The sequence below is a fragment of the Gekko japonicus genome, unplaced genomic scaffold, assembly GCF_001447785.1.
Source record: "Gekko japonicus isolate JY-2015 unplaced genomic scaffold, Gekko_japonicus_V1.1 scaffold309, whole genome shotgun sequence".
NCBI lineage: Eukaryota > Metazoa > Chordata > Lepidosauria > Squamata > Gekkonidae > Gekko > Gekko japonicus.
In genome coordinates this window covers 739,770-761,721 of record NW_015166430.1, presented here as the reverse complement: position 1 = coordinate 761,721, position 21,952 = coordinate 739,770, and the positions used below count along the sequence as shown (strand labels likewise).

Here is a 21,952-nt window from a genome sequence, read left to right as displayed (position 1 = left end):
CAGGCAATGGCAAGCTAGCTCTGAACGTCTCTTGCCTTGAAAATCCTACTGGGTTGGGGGGGGCGACGCTACGGAACATGGCGCTCGCTTAAACCGCGGTCTCCAGCCCTGAAACCCCTCCTCATACACCACATAAAGTAGCAGCCAACGAAAAAGCGGATTAACTGATGGGAAAATCGGGCAGAACACAAGCACAATCTCCGAAGGGTAAAAACAAGTCAATTAAGCACTATTTTATAGCCGAAAATAGTAAAAAACAAAACGACTCAGAGGCTTTAACAAGAAACAAAATGGCCAATGGAGCTTTTTCCGAGCCTAACAAAACGCCTTTAAACGCAGGAATGCTCCACTGAATGATAAGCTGACAGAAATAAGCTGATACGCTGACACAGACAGCGAAAACAACTGAAATGGCATTCACTCTAGCACAAACAGTTCAAGAGGAAACTTGCATGCTTCAGGGAGAGACAGAGTCACTAAGAGATCGTGTGTTGCTTACCTTGAAATGTCCCAGCACCAAAATAATCTTAAATTTCGCATTCTCCCAGAAGGAATTGAAGAGAATAATGATCTCATTTGCTTTATGGGAAACATGATCGCAGCAGAACTGGGAGCTGAGGAAGGAGTCTTCCCTGTAATTTCAAAAGCCTTCAGAAGGGGGCCTCCAAATGTCCCAAACGGAAAGTTTCCTAGAGACATTGTAATAACCCTGGCAGATCTTCGGGTGCGCAAAGCAATTTTAAATCAAACTAGACGAAACGGTCACCTCACATTTCAGGAAATTAACATATCAGTCCTGCCTGATGTACCACCAGAGCCTCTTCAGCTTAGAAAAACTTTGAAACCAGTCACCTCAAAATTACAAGAAGCTGGATATAAATACAAATGGACTGCACAAGGAAAGCTCTTAGTGATACACAAGGGGCGGGACCCGCGATACTCGCGGGGGGGGAGGGACCTTCACACATGAGGCAGAGGAGGAAGCAGCAGGAGGAGGTAAGTTCCCCCCATCCCACTGGTTCCTCCCCGTCTCCTCCACACACACCCCGCTCGATCTCCCCCCTTGCCTTCCCCCCCCCCGGCTTCAAAGCAAGGCGGGCCCCGCTGTTCCCCCCCCCCGGCTTCAAAGCAAGGCGGGCCTCGCTGCTCTCTTCCCCCCCCAAGCGACGGTGGCAAGGGAGTTCGCAGAGCTTTCCCTGCGCATGCGCAGGGGACGCTCTGTCACTTTTGGGGGGATTTAAGTATCCCCCTGATACTTTTTCTGGGTTTTTAGATTTTTGTGCACACCTGGGGACTGCCCCAAGTGTGCATGAAAATCTCCCTCCCCCCCAGGTGCCCCCGATGCGCAGATTTAGGTATCTGCACGCACAGGGGCGCCTTCGCTATTAGTATATAGATCATGAACATCAATTCATAGCTCAAGATGAAGACAGTGGCCAAAACCTGCTGAAAGCACTTCACCTCGACGATCCCATGGAACTGGAGTTGAAATCTTACAAAAGAAAATTCCCAACTGAATCTCCTGAAAAACTAACAAAGCTCCCAGCACGTTAAAGTTTTTATTTGTTATTAGCAGGATAAATCATCTGAGTTTATGCCAAGATTGTGCCATAGTTACAATTAATTTTGAAAAATATTTTTAAAAATGATAATAGAAATGCATGGCTGCTTTTCTTGTTCTATGATGTTAATTCATTAAGGGTGTGTGGAGGGGAGGGGGAATGAGAAGGTTTAACGCTCCTTAATTGATTAACTGTTAGAGTAATTTATAGATTGATTGATTGTAATTGATTGTACTATTAACCAAAGTTTTCTGCTTTAAAATTAACAGGCCATAGTGCATACTACTGATAATTTGACAGACTACCTGACAATAGTTGACTGTTTAATTTTGTGTCACTGCTATTAAGCTTCCTCAGGTAACGTGTACACATATAAAAACAAAACAAAGATTAAAAGCCTCACAAAAATAATACAACAGGACACATTGCAGACATATTACTCACGTTTGTGGTTTGCAGTTAAATACATTGCTGATTGCTTGTAAGAGAGAAAATCCTCCACTGAATTGTATGGACCAACAAATCCTTAATGGTAGAAGTTTTCCTAAACCCTATAAAGGGTTTGTTGTTACATCCTGGCACATCCCTTAAAATGTGCCAATGTTTAAGGACAACCTTCTTAATGGACTATGCCAGTGAAGTGTAGTCAATAGCCCAACTGAGAATTGTATTAAATTAAGGAAGAATTGCTGAAGGGGGAGAATTCTGCTCAGAAGGAATTTATTAATAGTTCAGAATTTCACACACAATCCTACTTCATATCTGTTTTAATATACTATTAAATGACTCTTACAATTTTTACACACCATAGGTAGCACATTATAGCAAGTAGGAACATTAATAGTTACTTAACCAATTATTACCTTTAACTTCAGGAAACCTTGACACCACTGCTTCTTAAGTAATTCTCATATTGTTTTATTTAATGGATTTTCTATATTGAAGGTTATACAGTATACAGTGTTTACTGCTTGTTAATTTTTAATCTTAATTAATTGACTGTTTCTGATTGCTGATTTTAGTCCACCATTTATTATAGATAAGTTTAGTAACTAATTAAAACTAGAGAATACAACTTACCTAATTGTCAGGTAGAATACCCAGAGCACAATTGCCTGTTTGAACCTATACTGGTCATGGATAATTTAAAAATAAGCTCAGTCAACATCCGAGGTCTAGGCAATTTAATCAAAAAGAAAAGAGTGCTTCAGTATGTGAAATCACTTCACACATCTATTTTATTTCTTCAAGAAACACACACAAGTTCTGACACAGTTCCAATTCTGAAAACTCCGTTGTTCCCGATACAACTCCAATCTCCGGGGACTTCTAAATCATGGGGAGTAGCTATTTTGTTTTCAAAGAGTCTTAATTTTGTTTTGAAAGACACAAAAAGAGACCAAATGGGAAGATTTTTATTTGCAAAAGGAACAATTGATCACGCTGGCGACATGATCACGCTGGCGACAGTGTACGCCCCAAATCAAAATCAGTTCACCTTTCTGCAAGATACTTTAACATTGCTACAAACATTTAGAGGGGGTGACCTCATTGTTGGTGGAGACTTAATCCTTGCTGCAGACAATACACTGGACAGATCCAACACGTCACCCAGACACCCGGTTTCAGCTAGAATGGCAACCTGTCTCCAACCCGTTAGACAAATTCCAGCTAATAGACACATGGAGGACGCTTCATCCTACAGAAAGGGACTATTCATTCTTCTCAGCAAAACACAACAACTTTTAAAGAATTTATTACCTCTTAACCTCGAGATCACTCCTACCAACATTGAGTTCAGCAAAATTGGTTCATGTCATCTTACGGACCATGCATGAATAGATTGTACTTTCAAAAAACCCACAGAAACTCACACAGACAGACAATGGTAATTAGATATAAAGATTTTATTAAAAGAAACAACAAGAAATAAAATAGAAGAGGACATTAAACATTTTTTTGAAGAAAACCCTGTCCTGGACACGACACCGGCCAACACCTGGGATGCAATGAAGGCTGTCATTTGAGGCTCTATTATCTCATTAACATCACACCTGAAGAAAGAGAGAGAAAAAATTAAGAGAGAAACACTCCAACAAATTACAGCACTAGAAACGGAGCACAAGTGCATGGGAAACAAAAAAGCATATCCGAATGTAAGGTTTTAGAAATAATGGAAATTTTGCAAATTCAACGAAATCTCCTTTATATAAAACAGTGCTATTGGCAAAAATCCTCAAAGAACATACATCTCCTGGCATGGAGAGTAAAAGAGAGAAAAAGAGCACTGGTAGTGGGCTCTCTGAAACATCAATCGGGCAAGATACTCACCACTCCCAAAGGTATAACACAAGCTTTTGCAACATTTTACAAACAATTATATCAAACCAAAGATCTGGACATAAAAAACATAGCAACTTACCTTAATTCTCTCGGCCTCCCAAAACATTTGTCTTCAGTACACTCCAAGCTCATGGATAATCCAGTTATGGCTCAAGAGCTGCAAGACACAATTAAAAATCTGAAAACCAATAAATCACCTGGAATGGATTGCCTTCCAGCCGAATTTTACAAAGCATTTCGCAGCACCTTGATACCCTCTTTACTTTATGTATGCAACAAAATACTCAATGACGGTCAAATGCTTGCTTACTAGTTGGAATCCTCCATCATCGTGCTTCCTAAGGATAAGAAAGACCCCACTAACCCAGCATCTTACCGACCAATTGCATTAATTAACAATGACGCGAAGATCTTCACCACAATACTGGCAAATCGCCTGAAATCTATAGTCTCGGAATATGTACACCCAGATCAGACGGGTTTTATCCTGGCCAGACAACTGACTGACAATATTCGCCGCACACTCAACATCATCACATCAGGGGGGAAAGGCTCTTCTAACACTTTGATTCTGTCATTGGACTTCGCAAAGGCCTTTGACTCTATTGAACCAGCATTCATGATGGAATTATTTCAAAGGTTAGACTTTGGACCCAGATTCATGACAGTGCTGCGGCTTATATGGTGCAACTCATCAGCCAGAATCAGGGTCAATGGTCACAATTTACTTTCTTTCATCCCTCGCGAGGAACACGTCAAGGCTGCCCACTCTCCACTGATTTTCACGATGGCACTTGAACTACTAACAGAAAAACTCGGCAAGGCAAAAGATTTATCGGGACTCATCATCAATGGTACAGAACATAAAATGACAGTGTATGCAGATAACCTCATGTTATGTTTCCAATCCCCCAAAATCCTTACCAACCATCTGCAAAATCTTGGAGGACTTTGAGAAAGTCTCAGGTCTTCGTGTCAACACACACAAATCAGAAATCTATCCTATATGTGTATCATCAGATGAAAAAAAAAGATTTTACTAAAGAGTTCCAATTTTCATGGGTACAATCTTCATGGAGACATCTGGGAATACAGATACCACTTGACCTCAAAAATCTAATATGCAACTTCCACAAACTACATAAGGACACTCAAAAGTGATTACAGGAATGGAATGCTCTCACGCTTACGCTACCAGACAGAATATATCTGATCCAAAGTTTTATTTTCCCCAGCTTTCTCTTTCTTTTCAGGGCCTTACCCATCAAAATTTCAGACACTGACCTCAAAACATGGCAGGATTCTCTAAATACATTCATCTGGGTTTTCAAAAAATTGAGACTTGACCGTCAAATCCTATCTTGCCCCATACACAAGGGCGGTCTCAACTTACCAAATCTGAGAGGCTACTATCAAGCAGCTGCTATCTCAAACGCGATACAAATGATGCAAAATGTACCCACAAACAATTGGATGTCCATACAACAAGGTCACACAATACCACTCACACTTTGTGAAACCATCTGGAGCTCCAGCAAACAACGCCCAAAACAAGTTGCAGATAACCCCTACTTGACACACACACTACAAATCTGGGATGAGCAAAGAAAACACCTATTACCAGCCATCTCACCTCTTTCTTCCTTTACTCACCAAGACTGGTTTCCTCCAGGTCAAGAACCAGACACATTCCAGGACTGGATGACAGTGGGCTATAATTTCCTCTAAGATCTGGTCCTACAAGGGAAGATAATATAAAAATTACAATTTGAGGACAAGATCGGCAAACCAATCTCCTGGCTCCATTATTACCAACTGGGAAGTCTTATAGGTCGTTTGTCAGTCTCTGGCATCTTCAAGAGAAACAAGTCACTCTTAGAAATAATCATCGAGACCCACTCGGAACATTCAAAACATCTGCTCTCAAAAATATACAAAGTCCTCATAGATTTCCAGAGCACATCGAAATGGAAGTATCAAACTGCATGGCAAAAAGATCTTGACACACAACTGACGGAACATCATTGGTCTTCTATCTGGTCCACCTTAGCTAATAGTTCCAAAGTCTTCAAAATCAGATTTCAATTTTTTAAATTAGTCTCACGATGGTACTACACCCCAAGCCGGTTACATCACATGAATAAATCTTACTCACCGTTATGTTGGAAGAACTGTGGAGTAGTGCTGGTGGAGTTGTCCCCACATCCAACAGTTCTGGAAGACCGTTGTCACTGAAACAACAAGATAACCTTGCAAAACCAGATGACCCCAGAAAGCATACTTCATCACCTCAGAGACCCAATGAAAGGCGAAGACCCTCTCCAACGCTTAACATCATATATGCTCATAGCAGCCTCACTTACCATCGCAACTGTCTGGAAGTCAGACAAACCACCAACGATGGAGGAATGGAGAAACAAAATATGGGAATTCTTCATCATAGATAAAATAACCAAAGTATTAGACACCTCTCGAACATCACAATGCACAACACACTCCAAATTCACAAACACCTGGTTCCCATACTTACAATTCATGTCAGAAAACGATCTCCTGGCAAAAAAATCTGAACTTTGCATCGTGGCTTCATTTTTAAATAAGTGATACTCTTGAATCTTTGACAACACAGCACTCTGGATGACCCTAGTTATTCATGTTCATGCTCATGTTTATGTCCATACCAGTATATAGTACTCTCAGGCAACGCGTAAGTGATACCTTCTTGTTGCATCATTATCCCTTCTGTTCTGAAGCTTATGTTATCCTATTTGTCTTGTTACTCTGTTAAAATTCTGCGTTGTATGTTACTTAAAAGTTGAAATTCTTTTGTTTGCACTTACACTTAAATAAAATTTAAAAAGAAAAGAAAATCCCATTGGGTTGCCATAAATCAGCTGTGACTTGACGGCAAAAGAAACCCCTGTTATATGAATATATCAATTTGTTGCAACAATGTGCTAGTTCCCAGTTTTCATTTTTAAAAGCAAGTCTCTAACACTTTGGGTTGCAGAATTATACAGAGATATGTGCAGCCAGTAGGGATGTGCACCAAAGAAAAAATTCAGGAATTTTCAGATTCATTATATATTAAAAAAAACCCAGAAAATAAAAATAAAAATTGGGCTTTCTGGAAAAACCTGAATTCTGCCAAGCATATGGTTGAAGACAGCAATGGTTTTTAACAGTTTAATAGTTCTTAATAACTATCTGATTTACAATCTGCTTCCCACCCCTCTTCCCCCATCACTAATGTAATCTGGGGGGGCAGATTTGTATGATGACACCATATGGCTATTGGGTTTTAGGAGGGGACCTGTCGACAGTGTTCGCCACCGTCAACCATCAGCTACTGATCCACCGCCTCACCGACGTTGGAATTCAGGGGCTGGCCTTGCAGTGGCTTGCCTCCTTTCTCCAAGATTGGGGACAAAGGGTGACTCTAGGGGAACAGCTATCCTGGAGGCACCCACTGGATTGTGGTGTACCTCAAGGGGCAGTGCTGTCCCTGATGCTTTTTAACATCTATATGCACCCCCTTGCCCAGATTGCCCGGAGGCATGGGCTGGGTTGTCACCAGTAGGCGGATGACACCCAGCTCTATCTGCTGTTGGACGGTCAGTCCGACTAAACCGGAAGAGCTGGACCAGGTGCTACAAGCCGTGGCTGGTTGACTTAGGCTGAGCCGACTGAAAGTGAATCCGACAAAGACAGAGGTCCTGTGCCAGGGTCGGAGTGAGCCGGGGTTAGGGATCCCACTCCTGACCTTCAATGGGGCACCATTGGTGCCAGCGCTGGAGGTTAGAAGTTTGGGAGTGCTCCTGGATGCCTCCTTAACTATGGAGGCCCAGGTAGCAGCCACTGCCAAATTGGCCTTTTACCATCTTTGGCTGATCAGGCAGTTGGTTCCCTTTCTCGAATGCAACAACCTGGCGACAGTGACTCATGCGATGGTCACCTCGAGATTGGACTACTGTAATGCTCTCTACATGGGGCTGCCCTTGTCTCAAATCCGGAAGCTGCAGCTTGTGCAAAATGCCTTGGCCAGGCTCTTGATGGGGCTCTCTAGACGGGAGCACATACAGCCTGTACTGAAGGCACTGCACTGGCTGCCGATAGCATACTGGATTCGTTTCAAGGTGCTGGTTCTTACCTTTATGGCCAGGGTCCTACATACCTTTCCCCATTTCCCGATATATACCCCATATATACCCCTTTCCCCATATATACCCCAGAGAGCACTGTGATCAGGGGCCCAGAACTGGCTGGCCCTCCCGGGTCTTAAGGAGGCAAGGCTGTTGATGACCAGGACCAGGGCTTTCTTGGTGGCTTCCCTATCCTGGTAGGAGGAGATCAGGAGGAGATCAGGGCCCTGCGGGACCTTTTACAGTTCTGCAGGACCTGTAAAATGGAGCTCTTCCACCAGGCTTTTGGGAGGTGCCGCCACCACCAGTGAAGAACATTGGATGGTTGAATGTGAGAGGGCCCTGGATTCCGGAAATTGCCACCACTGCAAGGACAATCAAAATGAACACTGTGAGCTGACTGCGAGCTGAGAACTCTGAATAATGGCTGCTACCGTCGTATGAACAACAACGACTACTAGCACTTTATTATGGTTTTAGAATTGTTTTAATTGTAACTTATGTTTTAATGTAACTTATCTGTTTTTATGTAAGCCGCTCTGAGCCGGCTTCGGCCGGGAGGGCGGGGTAGAAATATCGAAAAATAAATAGATAAAAACACAGAGTGGCATATTTGTCTGTGTCAGCTTCTCCAGTATAAATACTACAGTACCAAAAAAAGCCCCAAGAAAGCAGTTGTTTGCTGTTGACACCCAACAAGTTAATACCAATAGATTACAATGGTCAGGCCCCCATGAACTGGTTGCTTTGTCTGGAGAGAAAAGAGTTCTTGTTTTGATTCCTGCTGCTCATAGAGTAGGAAAGACAGGTCAGGGGCCAAAACTGAGAAGTGATGGTTTTGGATCTGTGAGAAGCTCTTACTGGTTTCTCATACTGAAAGCCAGCTGGTGAAGTAGACAGGCAAACGGACAGACTAGGACCAGGAGAACTGGGTAACCTTGGGCTGTTCGCTGTCTCTGTCAGCCTAATGTTCCTCACAGGGTGGCTATAAAAATAAAAGGGGGGAGGGAATCATGTATGCCACCCTTGGAGGAAGGAGGGGAGTAACATGATAAATTCGGAATAATAAAAGAGATACATCTATCTTTGACTGATTTGAGGTGGAGATGGATAGGAGGAAAGCTTATAAAATAAGATTCTGACTAACCTGCATCACCACTTATTTTGTTTTTCAGCATTAAACCTTTTACACAACCAGCCTACCCCATCCAGCCACCCATGCCTCCATCACTAGCCAGTAAGTGGCCTACTTCACTTGATTTCTCCCAATTGTTTGCCTCCAAGTTCATCAGAGTTTTATAAGCTTCCCTTCTCCCGTTCTTACCTCACTTATTTATTTATTTATATTTCGTTCAGACCCTCTCTAAGCCGGATTTTTTTTGTTCCTTGTCCAGCCAGGATAGTTGAGTTCTCCAGTTTCCTTCGGACACTTTGCCCATCTTATTAGTCCATTTTTTAAAATTTGAAGTTTATTACAGTCTGTCCTAGAGCACTGCTCTACCAGCAGTGCTCTAGAATGCACTGTGATTTCAACCTTCATATCGCATGGTTGTGCTTACAAGGGCTTTATGCAGAAGGCTAGGATTCCCTGTGTGAGTGAATCTAACTCCTTCAACCTATACATTCGCCCAGCTAGGGCGATGTGTCCCTTAGTCTATCATCACAACAAGAGCAAACCAGTGTTGAGCTGCCATATCTTTACCACCAAGGTCACATTGCATTGGCGAGGAGCATCTGAATACAAATACAGAGGTACAGCAAAAGTTCTGACGCAGGAGACGGAGAAGTTCTGTGCAGATCCCACCAGAGTTATTCTTGATCTTGCCATTTTGTGCAAAACCTCCTTAATCTGACAAATTTCATAGGGACAGCAGTCTGCTGCGCCCCAACCTGCATAGAGCTCAAAAGTTATTTAGACTGCCCTTTGAGGTTTGTGTATATGAATCCGAGAGCTGGTGTGGTGTAGTGGTTAAGAGCGGCAGACTCTAATCTGGAGAACCAGATTTGGTCCCCGACTCCTCCACATGAAGCCTGCTGAGTGACCTTGGGCCAGTCATAGTTGTCTCAGGACTCTCTCAGCCCCACCTACCTCACAAGGAAAGGAAGTGAAGGCGACTGGAAGCTGCTTTGAGACTTCTTAGGGTAGAGAAAAGTGGGGTATAAAAACCAGCTCTCCTTCTTATATTGAGTATTCTAACTCAGCACTCCCTGCCGTGACTTGCGTGACTTCCTAGGGTTTCAAGCAGAGAAAGGCCTTTCCCAGCACCTTTTGCTGGAGATGCCAAGGACCTTGTGCATGCAAAGCAGACGCTGTGCCAGTGAACTACTGCTTGTCCCTAAAGCCATGGTGTCAGGAGTGGCATGCAAAGCAGACGCTGTGCCAGTGAACAGTCCCTAAAGCCATGCTGTCAGGAGTACTATTTGAATCCATATTTCCCTTCAGAGACCAGAACACTGCACGAGGGCAGGCAAGGCTGTGCCTTCAGTCTGGTGCCTTAAATCACTCGGCTGTCCTGATGCATCAGTTTTCACCAGCTGCAAATCTGTGAGGTGTGTGTATGTGGATGGAAAACCTACCTGATCACAGGAAATTGTGGAATTCTCTAGGAAACGGATTTGTCTAATGACACTTCTCATGCTTTGCATCTAAAGACACTTCTCTGGGAGTAGGGGTGTGTTGATTGCACATAAATGATAGATTACTCAAGGAGGATGGTCTCTTTTTGTGCTATCCCAGAGCTTCATCTGGAGTTTAGGAGATTGCTAATCACTTCCACCCTTTTCTTTATAAGCAGACTTCTTTTCAGGTCCTGGGAATCCAGTCTGCTTCTGGTGTCTACTAAATCTCTGAGCAGCTCAGAGCTTTTTTAATAACCAAATGTATAAATGTAAACTATGAATACACTTAACATTCCAGTAAGTTGAGAAATTTCATGCCACTTAAATTAGGCAATAATGAAGAAAAAGTCCTTGACTGCTTGGAAAGATGGGCTGCACAGCTAGATGTCTAGACAGCACACTGGGCATTCACCTCACCTCTGCAGCTGAAATCTCCCCTGGAGTTCTCAGAAATGCTGGAATTCTTTCTTCTTCTAGGCTACGAGCCCCTGGCTCCTCTCCCTCCTGCTGCCTCGGCTGTGCCAGTCTGGCAGGACCGTACGATCGCCTCCACCAAGCTGCGGCTCCTGGAGTATTCAGCATTCATGGAAGTGCAGCGTGACCCGGAAACGGTAACGCTTAGGAAAGATGATCTGCTGTCAGTGCAGGCGAGGGGGGTGGGGAGATGCTGGAACTTAGCTAATGGAACCTGTTCTTAAAAGTAGCAGGTTCCTTCAGTTAGGACCTAAGACTGCCTGCTGCTTATGTGTGAAAGGCAGGCATTACTGTGACTGGCATTAGGCCAGTTGGTGGTGTTTGGTAATGAGGGAGCAGAGCCTTAAGTTTCTTGGTGCAGCATCAGCGGGAGCGTCTGGTTCCCTTTGCCATGGCTGAATCTTTGTGGAAGGGAAAGGTACCATCTGATCCCACATGTTTGTGCCTCTTGTTTCTCCCCCTACAGTATAGCAAGCACCTCTTTGTGCACATTGGGCAGACTAACCCCTCCTACAGTGACCCCCTGCTGGAGGCAGTGGACATCCGCCAGATCTATGACAAGTTTCCAGAGAAGAAAGGTGGCCTGAAGGAGCTCTATGAGAGGGGGCCTCAGAACTCCTTTTTCCTAGTGAAGTTCTGGGTAAGAACCAAGCAGGGCTGAGCAGTACTTTAGAAAACCCATTCTTAAGATTCTTAGACTCAAACTAGTCATGACTTTTAAATAGTCAGGTCTGGCTTTCCCATACCTGACTTGTGTTCCTGCAGTCACACAGGAGCTACAGGGAACTGCCTTTTGAAGAGCCTCAGAGGCCCAATTCTGCTGGGGATGGTGGCATGGGGGAGGAGGGTCCCTCCTGCCTTTCTGCTGTCCATTTTGGATCTGCACAGCATTAGAAGTAATAATGTCAAGTTGGATCCTTAACTGCTCAACAGCAATAGAGTAAGAGGCAAAGCATAAATAACAGTTCATCAGAATAATTTGGGCTGGCAGTGAAACCAGAGAATCTTGCTGTAAATAATTTCCATTATTCTCTAATCAGAACCTGAACGGGGCATAAACCAGTCAGTCCAACATTAAACCAGTTTTGCATTGGGTGTGGTTTCTCCAGTTTTTGTATGCTAAACACACTTGGACCAGGTGGCAAGATAGGAGCTAGTTCCTGAATGGGAACCTTTCAATTTGGTACCCTTGCTAATAGCATACTTTCAGGTTTAAGAAATATCATTGCCTTGTGTTCTGGTTCCCGTAGCACATGCTGTAAGAATGGCTGGCATCTGTATTTATTTTACCTGCATTTTCTAGTGACATTTGACCTTGAACCTGTTAGGTATGTTTTGAATACACCCAGTATTCCCATTCTGCCCCCCACCCTTTGCATAAGAACAGTTTTTGTTTGATTAGTGAACATCAAAATGATGCCTATAAGTGCCACGGTACCTGCTGATGTGTTTCCTGGTGCCCACTTGCTACTTCTTCCCAACACTTCTTGAACCTTCCAACATCTTAATGTTTGGACCCAGCCCCCATGGAAACCATTTTGTGATTGGTTCCTCCCCTTCCCATAACTGTAATTTTGTTCTGGAACCTATTACCTGTCCTCAAAATTCTAGAAGTGCACACAGGTTTAATATGAGTAGGGACCCGTGACATAGAGTGTAAACTGAGCATCTTCGGTTCATCTATTCAGCTTTTGACTTTAAAAGTGTGGTAGCGTAGTGCAGTGAATAATGCTTGGACCAGTTTGAAATTGGAATGCAAGTTGCAGCTCAGTCATTCACCTCTGGGTGGAGGCCCTGGACAAGTCACATACTCTAAATCTCCATCTACACAATGAGCACAGTAGTGACTTGCCTTGAGTGATTGTGGTGAGGTTGACTGAGATAAGGCTTACGAAGCACTTTTTTAATGGTTTAATGCCAGTATAAATTGTTAGTGATATCACCATGGAAACACTTTTCATGTCAGCATCTCTTTCCCCCAGTGCATGCATCCCAAAACTCTGTCAAAACCCTGTTCATCCGTAACAGAAACTGAGAATTCCTTGTAATTCACCTTTTTGTAACACCTCCTTACTGCCGTTGCTGTAGGCGGATCTGAACAGCACCATTCAGGATGGTCCTGGTGCTTTTTATGGTGTGAGCAGTCAGTATAGCAGTGCAGAAAACATGACCATCACAGTCTCCACTAAGGTGTGCTCCTTTGGGAAGCAAGTAGTCGAGAAGGTGGAGGTGAGTCCTGGGGTTCTGTGTATATGGGACCAGCTAGAGGGAGATGGTGTAAGGGAAGGAGAACTGCATATTCATCAATGTGGGATAGGAAGTTAAGCCTCTGTTCCAGCTCTAGAAGGGAAGCTTAAAACCAAAAGGGGAAAGTGCTCTGAGTCTTGTAGTTGCTGTAGATGAGTGGGTTCCATGAATAGTGAAGGTATCTGAATATATCCTGGATTCCATATACACATCTTTGGATAATGGTCTGTCTTTTTTGTAATAGCAGTCATTCACAGCTGCATTTTCCTGTGTAGACACACAACCCAGTAGTGAATGATGGCTACAGAGCAATATAGCAGAATATCTGATGATGTCTGGGGTGCAGCCCTGTTGTTTCCAGCCTTCAGAGAAACCTTTTTCCTCCATGGAATTCTGCAGTGCTTCATGTCTCCAGTTCTCCTGGGCCCATCTGTCTTGCCATCATCCTCTGTGTCCCCATAGATTCCATTGCCAGCTTTATATCATCCTCTTCTGTGTGAGATCTGATGTCTTTTTTGGGTTTTTTGTTGTTCTTGTTTTGTACAGACTGAGTATGAGCCCTGTTGTTTCCAGCCTTCAGAGAAACCTTTTTCCTCCATGGAATTCTGCAGTGCTTCATGTCTCCAGTTCTCCTGGGCCCATCTGACTTGCCATCATCCTCTTTGTCCCCATAGATTCCATTCCCAGCTTTATATTATCCTCTTCTGTGTAAGATCTGATGTCTTTTTTGGGGTTTTTGTTGTTCTTGTTTTGTACAGACTGAGTATGCACGAATGGAAAATGGACGGTTTGTATACCGGATCCATCGGTCCCCTATGTGCGAATATATGATCAACTTTATCCATAAACTCAAACACCTCCCAGAAAAATACATGATGAACAGCGTCCTGGAGAATTTCACTATCCTGCAGGTAAAGAATCTGTTCCTTTCCCCCCCCCCCTTATTCTACATCCCCTTCAGGTCTTATGTGTTACTAGTAAAAAAGGCCCATTGTGGAAATAAATACAATGAGCTCTAGAAAGAGGCTCTGGGTGGGTGCCCTGGCCTTGGACACTCAGTGTCAATTTCCTGTGGTGACCTCAGCAGGGTATAATGACACTGAGTCCACCATTTTCTCCAGAGGAATTGATCTCTGCTACCTAAAGAACAGTTCTAATTTTGAGTGATCTCCAGCCCTCACCTGGAGATTGGCAATGATGGTTCCCCAGAAGGGAATGGTTGGTTTGGAGGGTGGAGTCTATGGCTTTGTACCTGTCCGAGGTCCCATGCCTCCTGAAACCTCACCCTTTCCAGGCTCCATCCCTCACATCTACAGGAATTTCCCACCTGGAGTTGGCAACCCCATTTCCTTCCCAGCCAATTATCAACCTACCTTTATTTCCACCTCACTCTTCAGCTTTCCACCCCCCACACACACACCTGCAGCCTCTCCCGTGCACTGAAGCCCTGACTGCCACGTCACATTGGCTGTCATACGGGGGCCACCTCGGCAGCATATAAGGATACAGAGCCCACCATTTTCTGTCACTTTTTCTTCCTCTCTTCAGAGCTGTGCTTATCATCTGCTTGTGTCAAGATGGTGGTTTAGTGATTGTCAAGTTATGTTGTTTTTTCACATGATGAGAATGAGTGTGTTGGTTTATTCTGGGGCTACCTCATTTAAAATCTATTTCTTCCATCAGTTATATGTGTTAACCAACTATATGGAACTTGCATGTCATTAACTAGGGGCAGGATTGCGATAATTAACTTTAGCCTTTTAGTGGCACAGAACCTGAGAACAAGCTTTGGGTTAATGCTAGGAATAACAGTGAGAACACTGTGATTTTCATTTTCCATTGCTTAAAATGGCATGCGGTATGCATGGACCTGAGAGATGGACTGCCCAGTTGTTGCTGCTGTATAGCAACTGAGGAAAGATAAGTGTACCCACTGGGAGGTGCACTGGAAAGTGCCAGTGGAAAGGGAGCAGGGAGGCAGTTCATCTTCTGGTCCATGCCATTGTGCATATTCAAGACTGAGGTGCTATTAATCATTAGATGGCTCCACTGTTGACCATGAGTCTTTCTGGATCTTTATTTATTTATTTACATTATTTCTGGTGTGCCTAAAAGAAAGTAAAGTAGGTACCAGGCAAACCACAAGGGGGAGGGTGTTCCAGAGGTGAGGTGCCACCATAGAGAATGCTCCATCTCTAGTTGCTACCCACCTTATCTCTGAAAGTGGTGGAACAGAGAGCAGGGCTTGAGAGGAGAATCTTAACTGGTGGGCTGGACAATACAGGAGGAGATGATCCTTCAGGTACCTTGGCCCCAAGCTGTTCAGAGGCTTAAAGGTAAGAACCAGCACTTTGAATCATGCCCAGAAACAGATGGATAACTGGCCTAGATCCTTCAGAACAGGTGTGATATAATTCCTGTAACCAATTCCTGATAATAGCCTGGCTGCCGCATTTTGGAACAATTGAAGTTTCTGGACTGTCTTCAAGCATAGCCCTACATAGAGCACATTACAGTAATCTAACTTGGATATGATCACAGTATAGTTCATCATGGCCAGATCATGTTTTATGAGGAATGTTCATAGCTGGCAAACGAGTTGGAGCTGGCAAAAAGCACTATATGCCACATTGAATAGGATCTAGTAGTACCCTTAAGCTACAAGTCTGCTCCTTCAAGGGAGTGCAACCCTCTCCACCAAAGACCGGCTCCACAATCCCTGAGCAGCTTCTCCATTGACCAATAGCACTTCAGTCTTGTCTGGACTCAGTCTGTACTGGCCCTTATTCATCCCATTACTTTCTCCAGGCGCCTATTTAGGACTTCCACAGATTTAGCTGTTAAGAAGAAATAGAGCTGGGTATCATCCTCATATTGGTGACGCCTCACTCTGAATATAGATATCTCCTGATGGTTTCAGGTAGATGTTAAATATCATGGGGGGCAAGATGGAACCCTGCAGAACCCCATAACACAAATGCCAGGAGGCTAAGCAGCAGTCTCCCAGCACCACCTTCTAGAATCAGCTGCTCAAGTAACAGTGAAACCACCAAAGCATGGTGCCCCCACTCCCAATCCACCCAGCATCTCCAGAAGGATACAGTGGCTCATGGTATCAAAAGTCACTGAGAGGTCCAGGAGAATAAACAGGGATGCACTCCCCCATCACTCTCCCAGTGTCAGTTCTTATTCCCACATAATTATGCTCATCAGCTAAGATTATATACCAAAAGCCCTGTTTTGTGTTCACTCACCTTGGTGGATAAGGTTATTAGTTACAACAGAGAAGTCCTTCCGGCACCTTGACTTTGGAACTCCCTCTGCATAGCTGTTAGCTTAGCAATAAACTTTTGGTGTTACAGAAATCAATACAGCTGTTCCTGCATCAAGGCTTTTTGTGGGGTTGGGTTTTATCCTGCTATAATTTTCTGGATCCCACCTCCCACTGCAGTCCACTGAGTCCCCCAAAATGCTGCTCCAGGGGACCATCAGGAACAACATGAGGATCCATTTGATGGTCTGCAGTGGAAAGCAGGAAATCAGTGAAAACATGAAAGCTTTCCTTTCTGCTGGCAGAAAATTACCACTGAATCAAAACCATTGTGCTTGGGTTATCTGTACCTAAGTTTTTTTTAAAAAAAACAGTATGAGAAATTACTGGAAACCAGGTTCCTCATGCTTTAGTGGATTCTCCTTTTGTAGTCTTTAATTTGAACTTAAATTTCATTTGACAGGAGAGGAATAGCTGGATAGGTTAATGAGGTTTTGTTTTTGCATTAAAGATTAGGCTACGTTGTCATACCCCAAAGGCTAACTCAGCACCCCTCTCCCCCTTTTCTTGATCTCACTTTGTGCTTTCTTTTTCTCTCAGGTTGTTACGAATAGAGATACCCAGGAAACCTTGCTCTGCATAGCCTTTGTTTTTGAGGTCTCCACCAGTGAACACGGTGCCCAGCATCATGTATACAAGTTGGTCAAAGACTAGAGGCCCCCCTGGGGTAACCAGGCAATTTGAGAGACGAGAGACGTCTTGTCAAGAGAAGCCACACATATAGGATGCCTTGACGCAAGTCTTTTGAAAGCAAGCAACAACAAAAAATGCCAAAAAGGACTGTTTCACAATCACAGATGTTTTCTACTTAGGAACAATTTTTTGAACAGAAAAAAAAATACAGGAAACCATAAAGTTGAAGGAGTTATATCTGAAGGCAGCAGGGGCAGGACTGTCCCTGGGGGCTTAGGTCATCAGTATTTCAGGAGGCGTTGCTAAGGCCTAGTACCGCTGGAGGCCTTTCCCAGCACAAAGTACCACAATAGCATCTGGGGAAATGTGACTGTCGCCCTCTTCTTAATACCTGAATTTGCCTGTTTTTTGTTTTGTTTTGTTTTGTTTTCTTGCTGAGAGTTGGGTTCTGTCCTCAAAACCAAATTAGCCTGTTGTCTTTCATCTGCAGAAAACAGTTTGTGCAGAAGCACTGAGGATGTCTGTTCTGAGAAGTGAGGGGGAGTCAGGTGCTGCCTTGCTTATGCAGCTGGTACCCATTCTGCTCTGGAAACTGACAGTGAAGACTCTTCTTCAGTCTTCTGCCAGAGGCAGCACAGGGAATTGGCAGATGGCATCTTGCAGTGGCACATATAAGAAAGTGATTTTGTTCCCATGGGGTCCTGGGCATTATCTGTTGCAGAATCTGACCTGCCACTGCATCTTTTGTTATAGTGTTGGAGGGGAAAGCACCAGCAGTTAGTTGTTGCAGGAGTGTGGCAACCCTACACCCATGTCCCAGCCATTTGGGTCATGCATAGGAGTGTGGCTACAGAATGAATGAGTGTATTTGTGTTAGCCCCAATGACAAGAGGGGGCTCTTAAGTGTCTGAAATCTATAAAAGGTTAGAGTATGTTTTAGGAGAAAGGAAGGAAAGGAGGGCTTAGCTGGAGAAAAGCAATTCAGAGAGCTATTGGTAAAACAGAATACAGGTTGAAGATAAGCAGGCTGGTTCTAGGTGAGCTGTGAGGTGAAATGGTGGTTTGGAGAAATATTTGGGCTGGTGAAGCTTAAGGGGGAAACCCATGGGCTTTATAACCAGCTCTTGATGAAGCATTTTATATCTGCCATGTCAGAAAAAATATGGGAAAAGCTTAGACCAAAGTTCTTGCTCTCTGGGCATTGTTTTGGTGAGAGGTTCATTTTCCCTTCTGCTTCTCTTTCAATCTGCAGTAGTTACCCTAGACAGGAGGACAGGCTGTGAGTTGTCTTTCCCCTGTATTCTATACTTCTGTGTTAGTATATCCTTGTGAGGGTGGCTAGAACCAAAGCAAAAACTGAGTAATCTGGAAGGCCAAATCCAGGGACATGCTGACAAGATGGAATGACGTACAATCTGGGCATACTCTTGTCATTGCAATACTGTTTGCAGTACTGGGGAAAGTGTCAGTGAAAGGTCTCAGTATGAACATGAGCCTCTGTTCCTTCATCCTGGGGTATAATCCAATGGGCCCACAACTTAAATCGGTGCTTTTAGGAATCCTGTTACATGAATAGTGCCAAGACCTCAGTGCCCTCACTGCACATGGCACTTCCAGGGCTCTCTGGCCCATAGGTTTTAGCTATACTTTGTCTGTCTTAAATGCTTAGCTTGTAGTTTTAAATAATAGAGGAACTAACAGAATGTATGGTTTGTGCCATTTTCTACCATTGAACTTTTCTTACCTTGTCCTTCAGCTTTTCCTTGGCTACATTGCCCTTTTTAAAAGTTGGTTGAGTTTTTCTCTCCTCACTCACTCACTCTTTTTTTTTAAAAAAAAGCCTGGTATAATTCTAATCAAACTGACCAGATTTGTCTGCACTCAACATTCTGTGACAAACCCAGTGGCCTTCCTGTGGAGGTCCCCCAAAACATACCCTTGACAAAAGTGTAAGAATGCTATTGCCACAGGGAGGGAGAGTATAAGGAAGATTGCCATGTTTAGAAGGAATTAAAATGTTCAGACCTGCCTGCTTCCACAAATCCTAATAACTGGGTGTCTGTCTGGTGTTAAATGGAATCTATTCTAAGGTGCTACAAAGAGAGGCTTCGCTTCCAGAATGATTGTCATAGTGGCATCAGTATGTGTGGAATGCCACCTCCCCCTTAAAAAAGAAGCAAGGACAGGGAGCTGGGGATTCAGGATTGTATTGGAAAGAAAAGTCTGCTAAACAGAAGAACAGTGACACTGAAGAAGCAAAACATTGGTACATGTTATCAGAATAAGAGATTTGGGTATAAAAGTCAGAGATCCTCCCTTCACATGTTTTTGTTGTTCTGAAAAATTTATTTCCTTGTCTTTACTTGCCGTTGTCTGCCTTAGAAGGTAGGAGATGAGGTTATGGAGACTGACCTTTTAAAAACAACAGTCTTGATGCTCTTCTTTTCGCAGCTGACTTGTGCCTTGCTGTTGGGTTAGCACATGTGTTTCAGCTACTTGGACAGTCATCTTTGCCTGAAGGACCAGGAACAAAGGCATTGGTTGACCCAGACTTCAAGTAGCAGACTAAGAAAGTTCCTACAAGTCTTTGGACGGTCGCTTGAAAGCAGTACACAGCCTGTTATGCTGTGCAGCGACACCATGAGAATGACTGACAGAGTAGTCTCCCAACTTTTTTGAAGGACATTTTTAATTAATGTAAGATTTTCCTGTGAAGTGTTTTTAACTGATGCCACCCAAGGACTTCTGGAAAACTCCACCAGGACAGTGAAATGAACACTCCTCTGTATTATATCAGACCCCCTGAAATGGGAATGGTACGTGGGGCTACTTGGTAGTACAACAAGTTACGCACAGCTTAGGAAAAGTGCCTTGTTTGCAATGTGTGCTGCACTGCTAGAGGATGAGCAATGGGTGCTGGAAGTCCCAGGAAACACTTGGTAGCACAGTTCAGATGAACATCTCTACTGCTCCCTGCCTCCAAGAATACGTTGATCCTGCTGCACAGTCTTCCTGGGCAAAGCATGCATGATTGTGTGTGATTCTTCTGTGTAGCTGTTCTCTTGAGTGCCACAACATTGTTGTGCCAGCTCAACTTTCAGGTACGTTTGGAAATCCCTTGTGCAGAGGTACAGGATCCTTGAAATCAACTGACAGCTGCAGTAATGAAAATGGGAGGATGCATAGTTAGAAAGGGGGTGGGATTTTGAATTCCTTTTCCATTACAGCCAAGATCTCTGCGATTGCAAGGAGGAGAGGGCTGGTTACTTTATATGTAGCATGTTTATTTTCATTCCTAGATTTAAAAACTCTGGGAGTTAGGGTTAAAACTTTTCTGTTCTCCTGAGCCCATGTACACTAAAGATGTCCCTTTTCTGCTAATCATGCCTTTTAAGAAAGGAGCCACATGCATGTGCGCGCGCACCACCACCACAGGGCAGACTTAAGTGTACAAATCGGGGAGAGTAAAGCGGGACTTTAGTCTTGCCTAACACAATTTTTCTTTATATATAAACGTCTTCCTTGTATTTTATCCACAGTCATCTTTGGAGATTGTCTTGGAGTCTTTGGTATACCCCCTCCCTTAAACTGGACTCTGCTACATTTCTCATTCTTTTTCACTCCGATGTCATATTGTTTTTAGTTTCTGTGCAACATGCACTTAAATCCTACCCCCAGCCTTCCTGCTGCAGAATCCCTTCACCCTTTGCCCCCTAGCTTACAGGCACAAATGTACATGTAAACCACTGCCCATTTTATTTTACTTTCCCAGCAAAGAATGGCAGCAAGGCTAAGGAAATGCCAGCTGCATGGATCTCTCTTAGCCGGACATAACACAGGTACCCCAAGAGCCACTAACCAAGTTTCCCCCCACATCCCACGTATTTATGAATTTCACATGAAGTACTGTTTTATTTTTTTAAAGACTTTTTAAAGCTTACCAGGGTTATGGTCACCTTTTTAGAGCTCTGTCAGTCCACAGTGTAAAACCATTTTTAATGTATTATATATTTTGTGTATTTTTTTTAATCCAGCTGTGATGGGTTGTATCATATAATGTTGTGTTTACTGTATGTCCATCTTGAAATAGATGGGACAGTGGAGCTCCTAAAAACCTATGGTCTGCTGAAAACCATTAAACATATTTGTTCATGGGTTGGCTGAAACACTTTTGGCATCCATTCTTTTCTCTTTATTTATTCTTTAGCATTACAGTCACAACAAGAAGCAATGATTGGATTCTTTATTTCCATAAGGGCTTGTTGTACCAGCAGGAAGATATTAAGAAGTCTGTATATTTTGTGTGTCCACAAGCTCCCTGTACTTTTGTGTTCAGCCGCGACCTCCCCACCACAATTGAGACAGAGCGAACTTGAGGCCCCTTGCGCGCCTTCAGTTCCGGGTTTAGAGTGTTTTAGCCCACTCAGCTTGGACAAAGTTGACAGATTGCTCGTTTCTGTTCACCCAACCACATGCGACCTGGACCCGTGCCCCTTCTGGCTCATTAAGGCAGGTCACGAGGGGTTTCGAGGTGCTTTGCGGGAGATTGTCAACAAGTCCCTTCTTGAGAGACAGTTCCCTGGAGCACTTAAGGAAGCGAT

General features: G+C 43.7%; 1 protein-coding gene across 2 annotated transcripts in view; it reads left to right on the top strand.

The window, feature by feature from the left end:
- TEAD3 (TEA domain transcription factor 3) overlaps window positions 1-21,530 on the top strand; it is a 109,996-nt gene extending 88,466 nt beyond the window's left edge. For both annotated transcript variants that reach the window (XM_015411844.1, XM_015411845.1), the window contains exons 8-13: window positions 9,223-9,284; window positions 11,144-11,277; window positions 11,607-11,780; window positions 13,229-13,369; window positions 14,146-14,298; window positions 17,259-21,530. In XM_015411844.1, the coding sequence (XP_015267330.1) occupies window positions 9,223-9,284; window positions 11,144-11,277; window positions 11,607-11,780; window positions 13,229-13,369; window positions 14,146-14,298; window positions 17,259-17,372 (778 nt within the window). In that variant the 3' untranslated portion in view covers window positions 17,373-21,530. The remainder of the gene's footprint in view (window positions 1-9,222; window positions 9,285-11,143; window positions 11,278-11,606; window positions 11,781-13,228; window positions 13,370-14,145; window positions 14,299-17,258) is intronic.
- The last annotated feature ends 422 nt before the right edge of the window (window positions 21,531-21,952 follow it).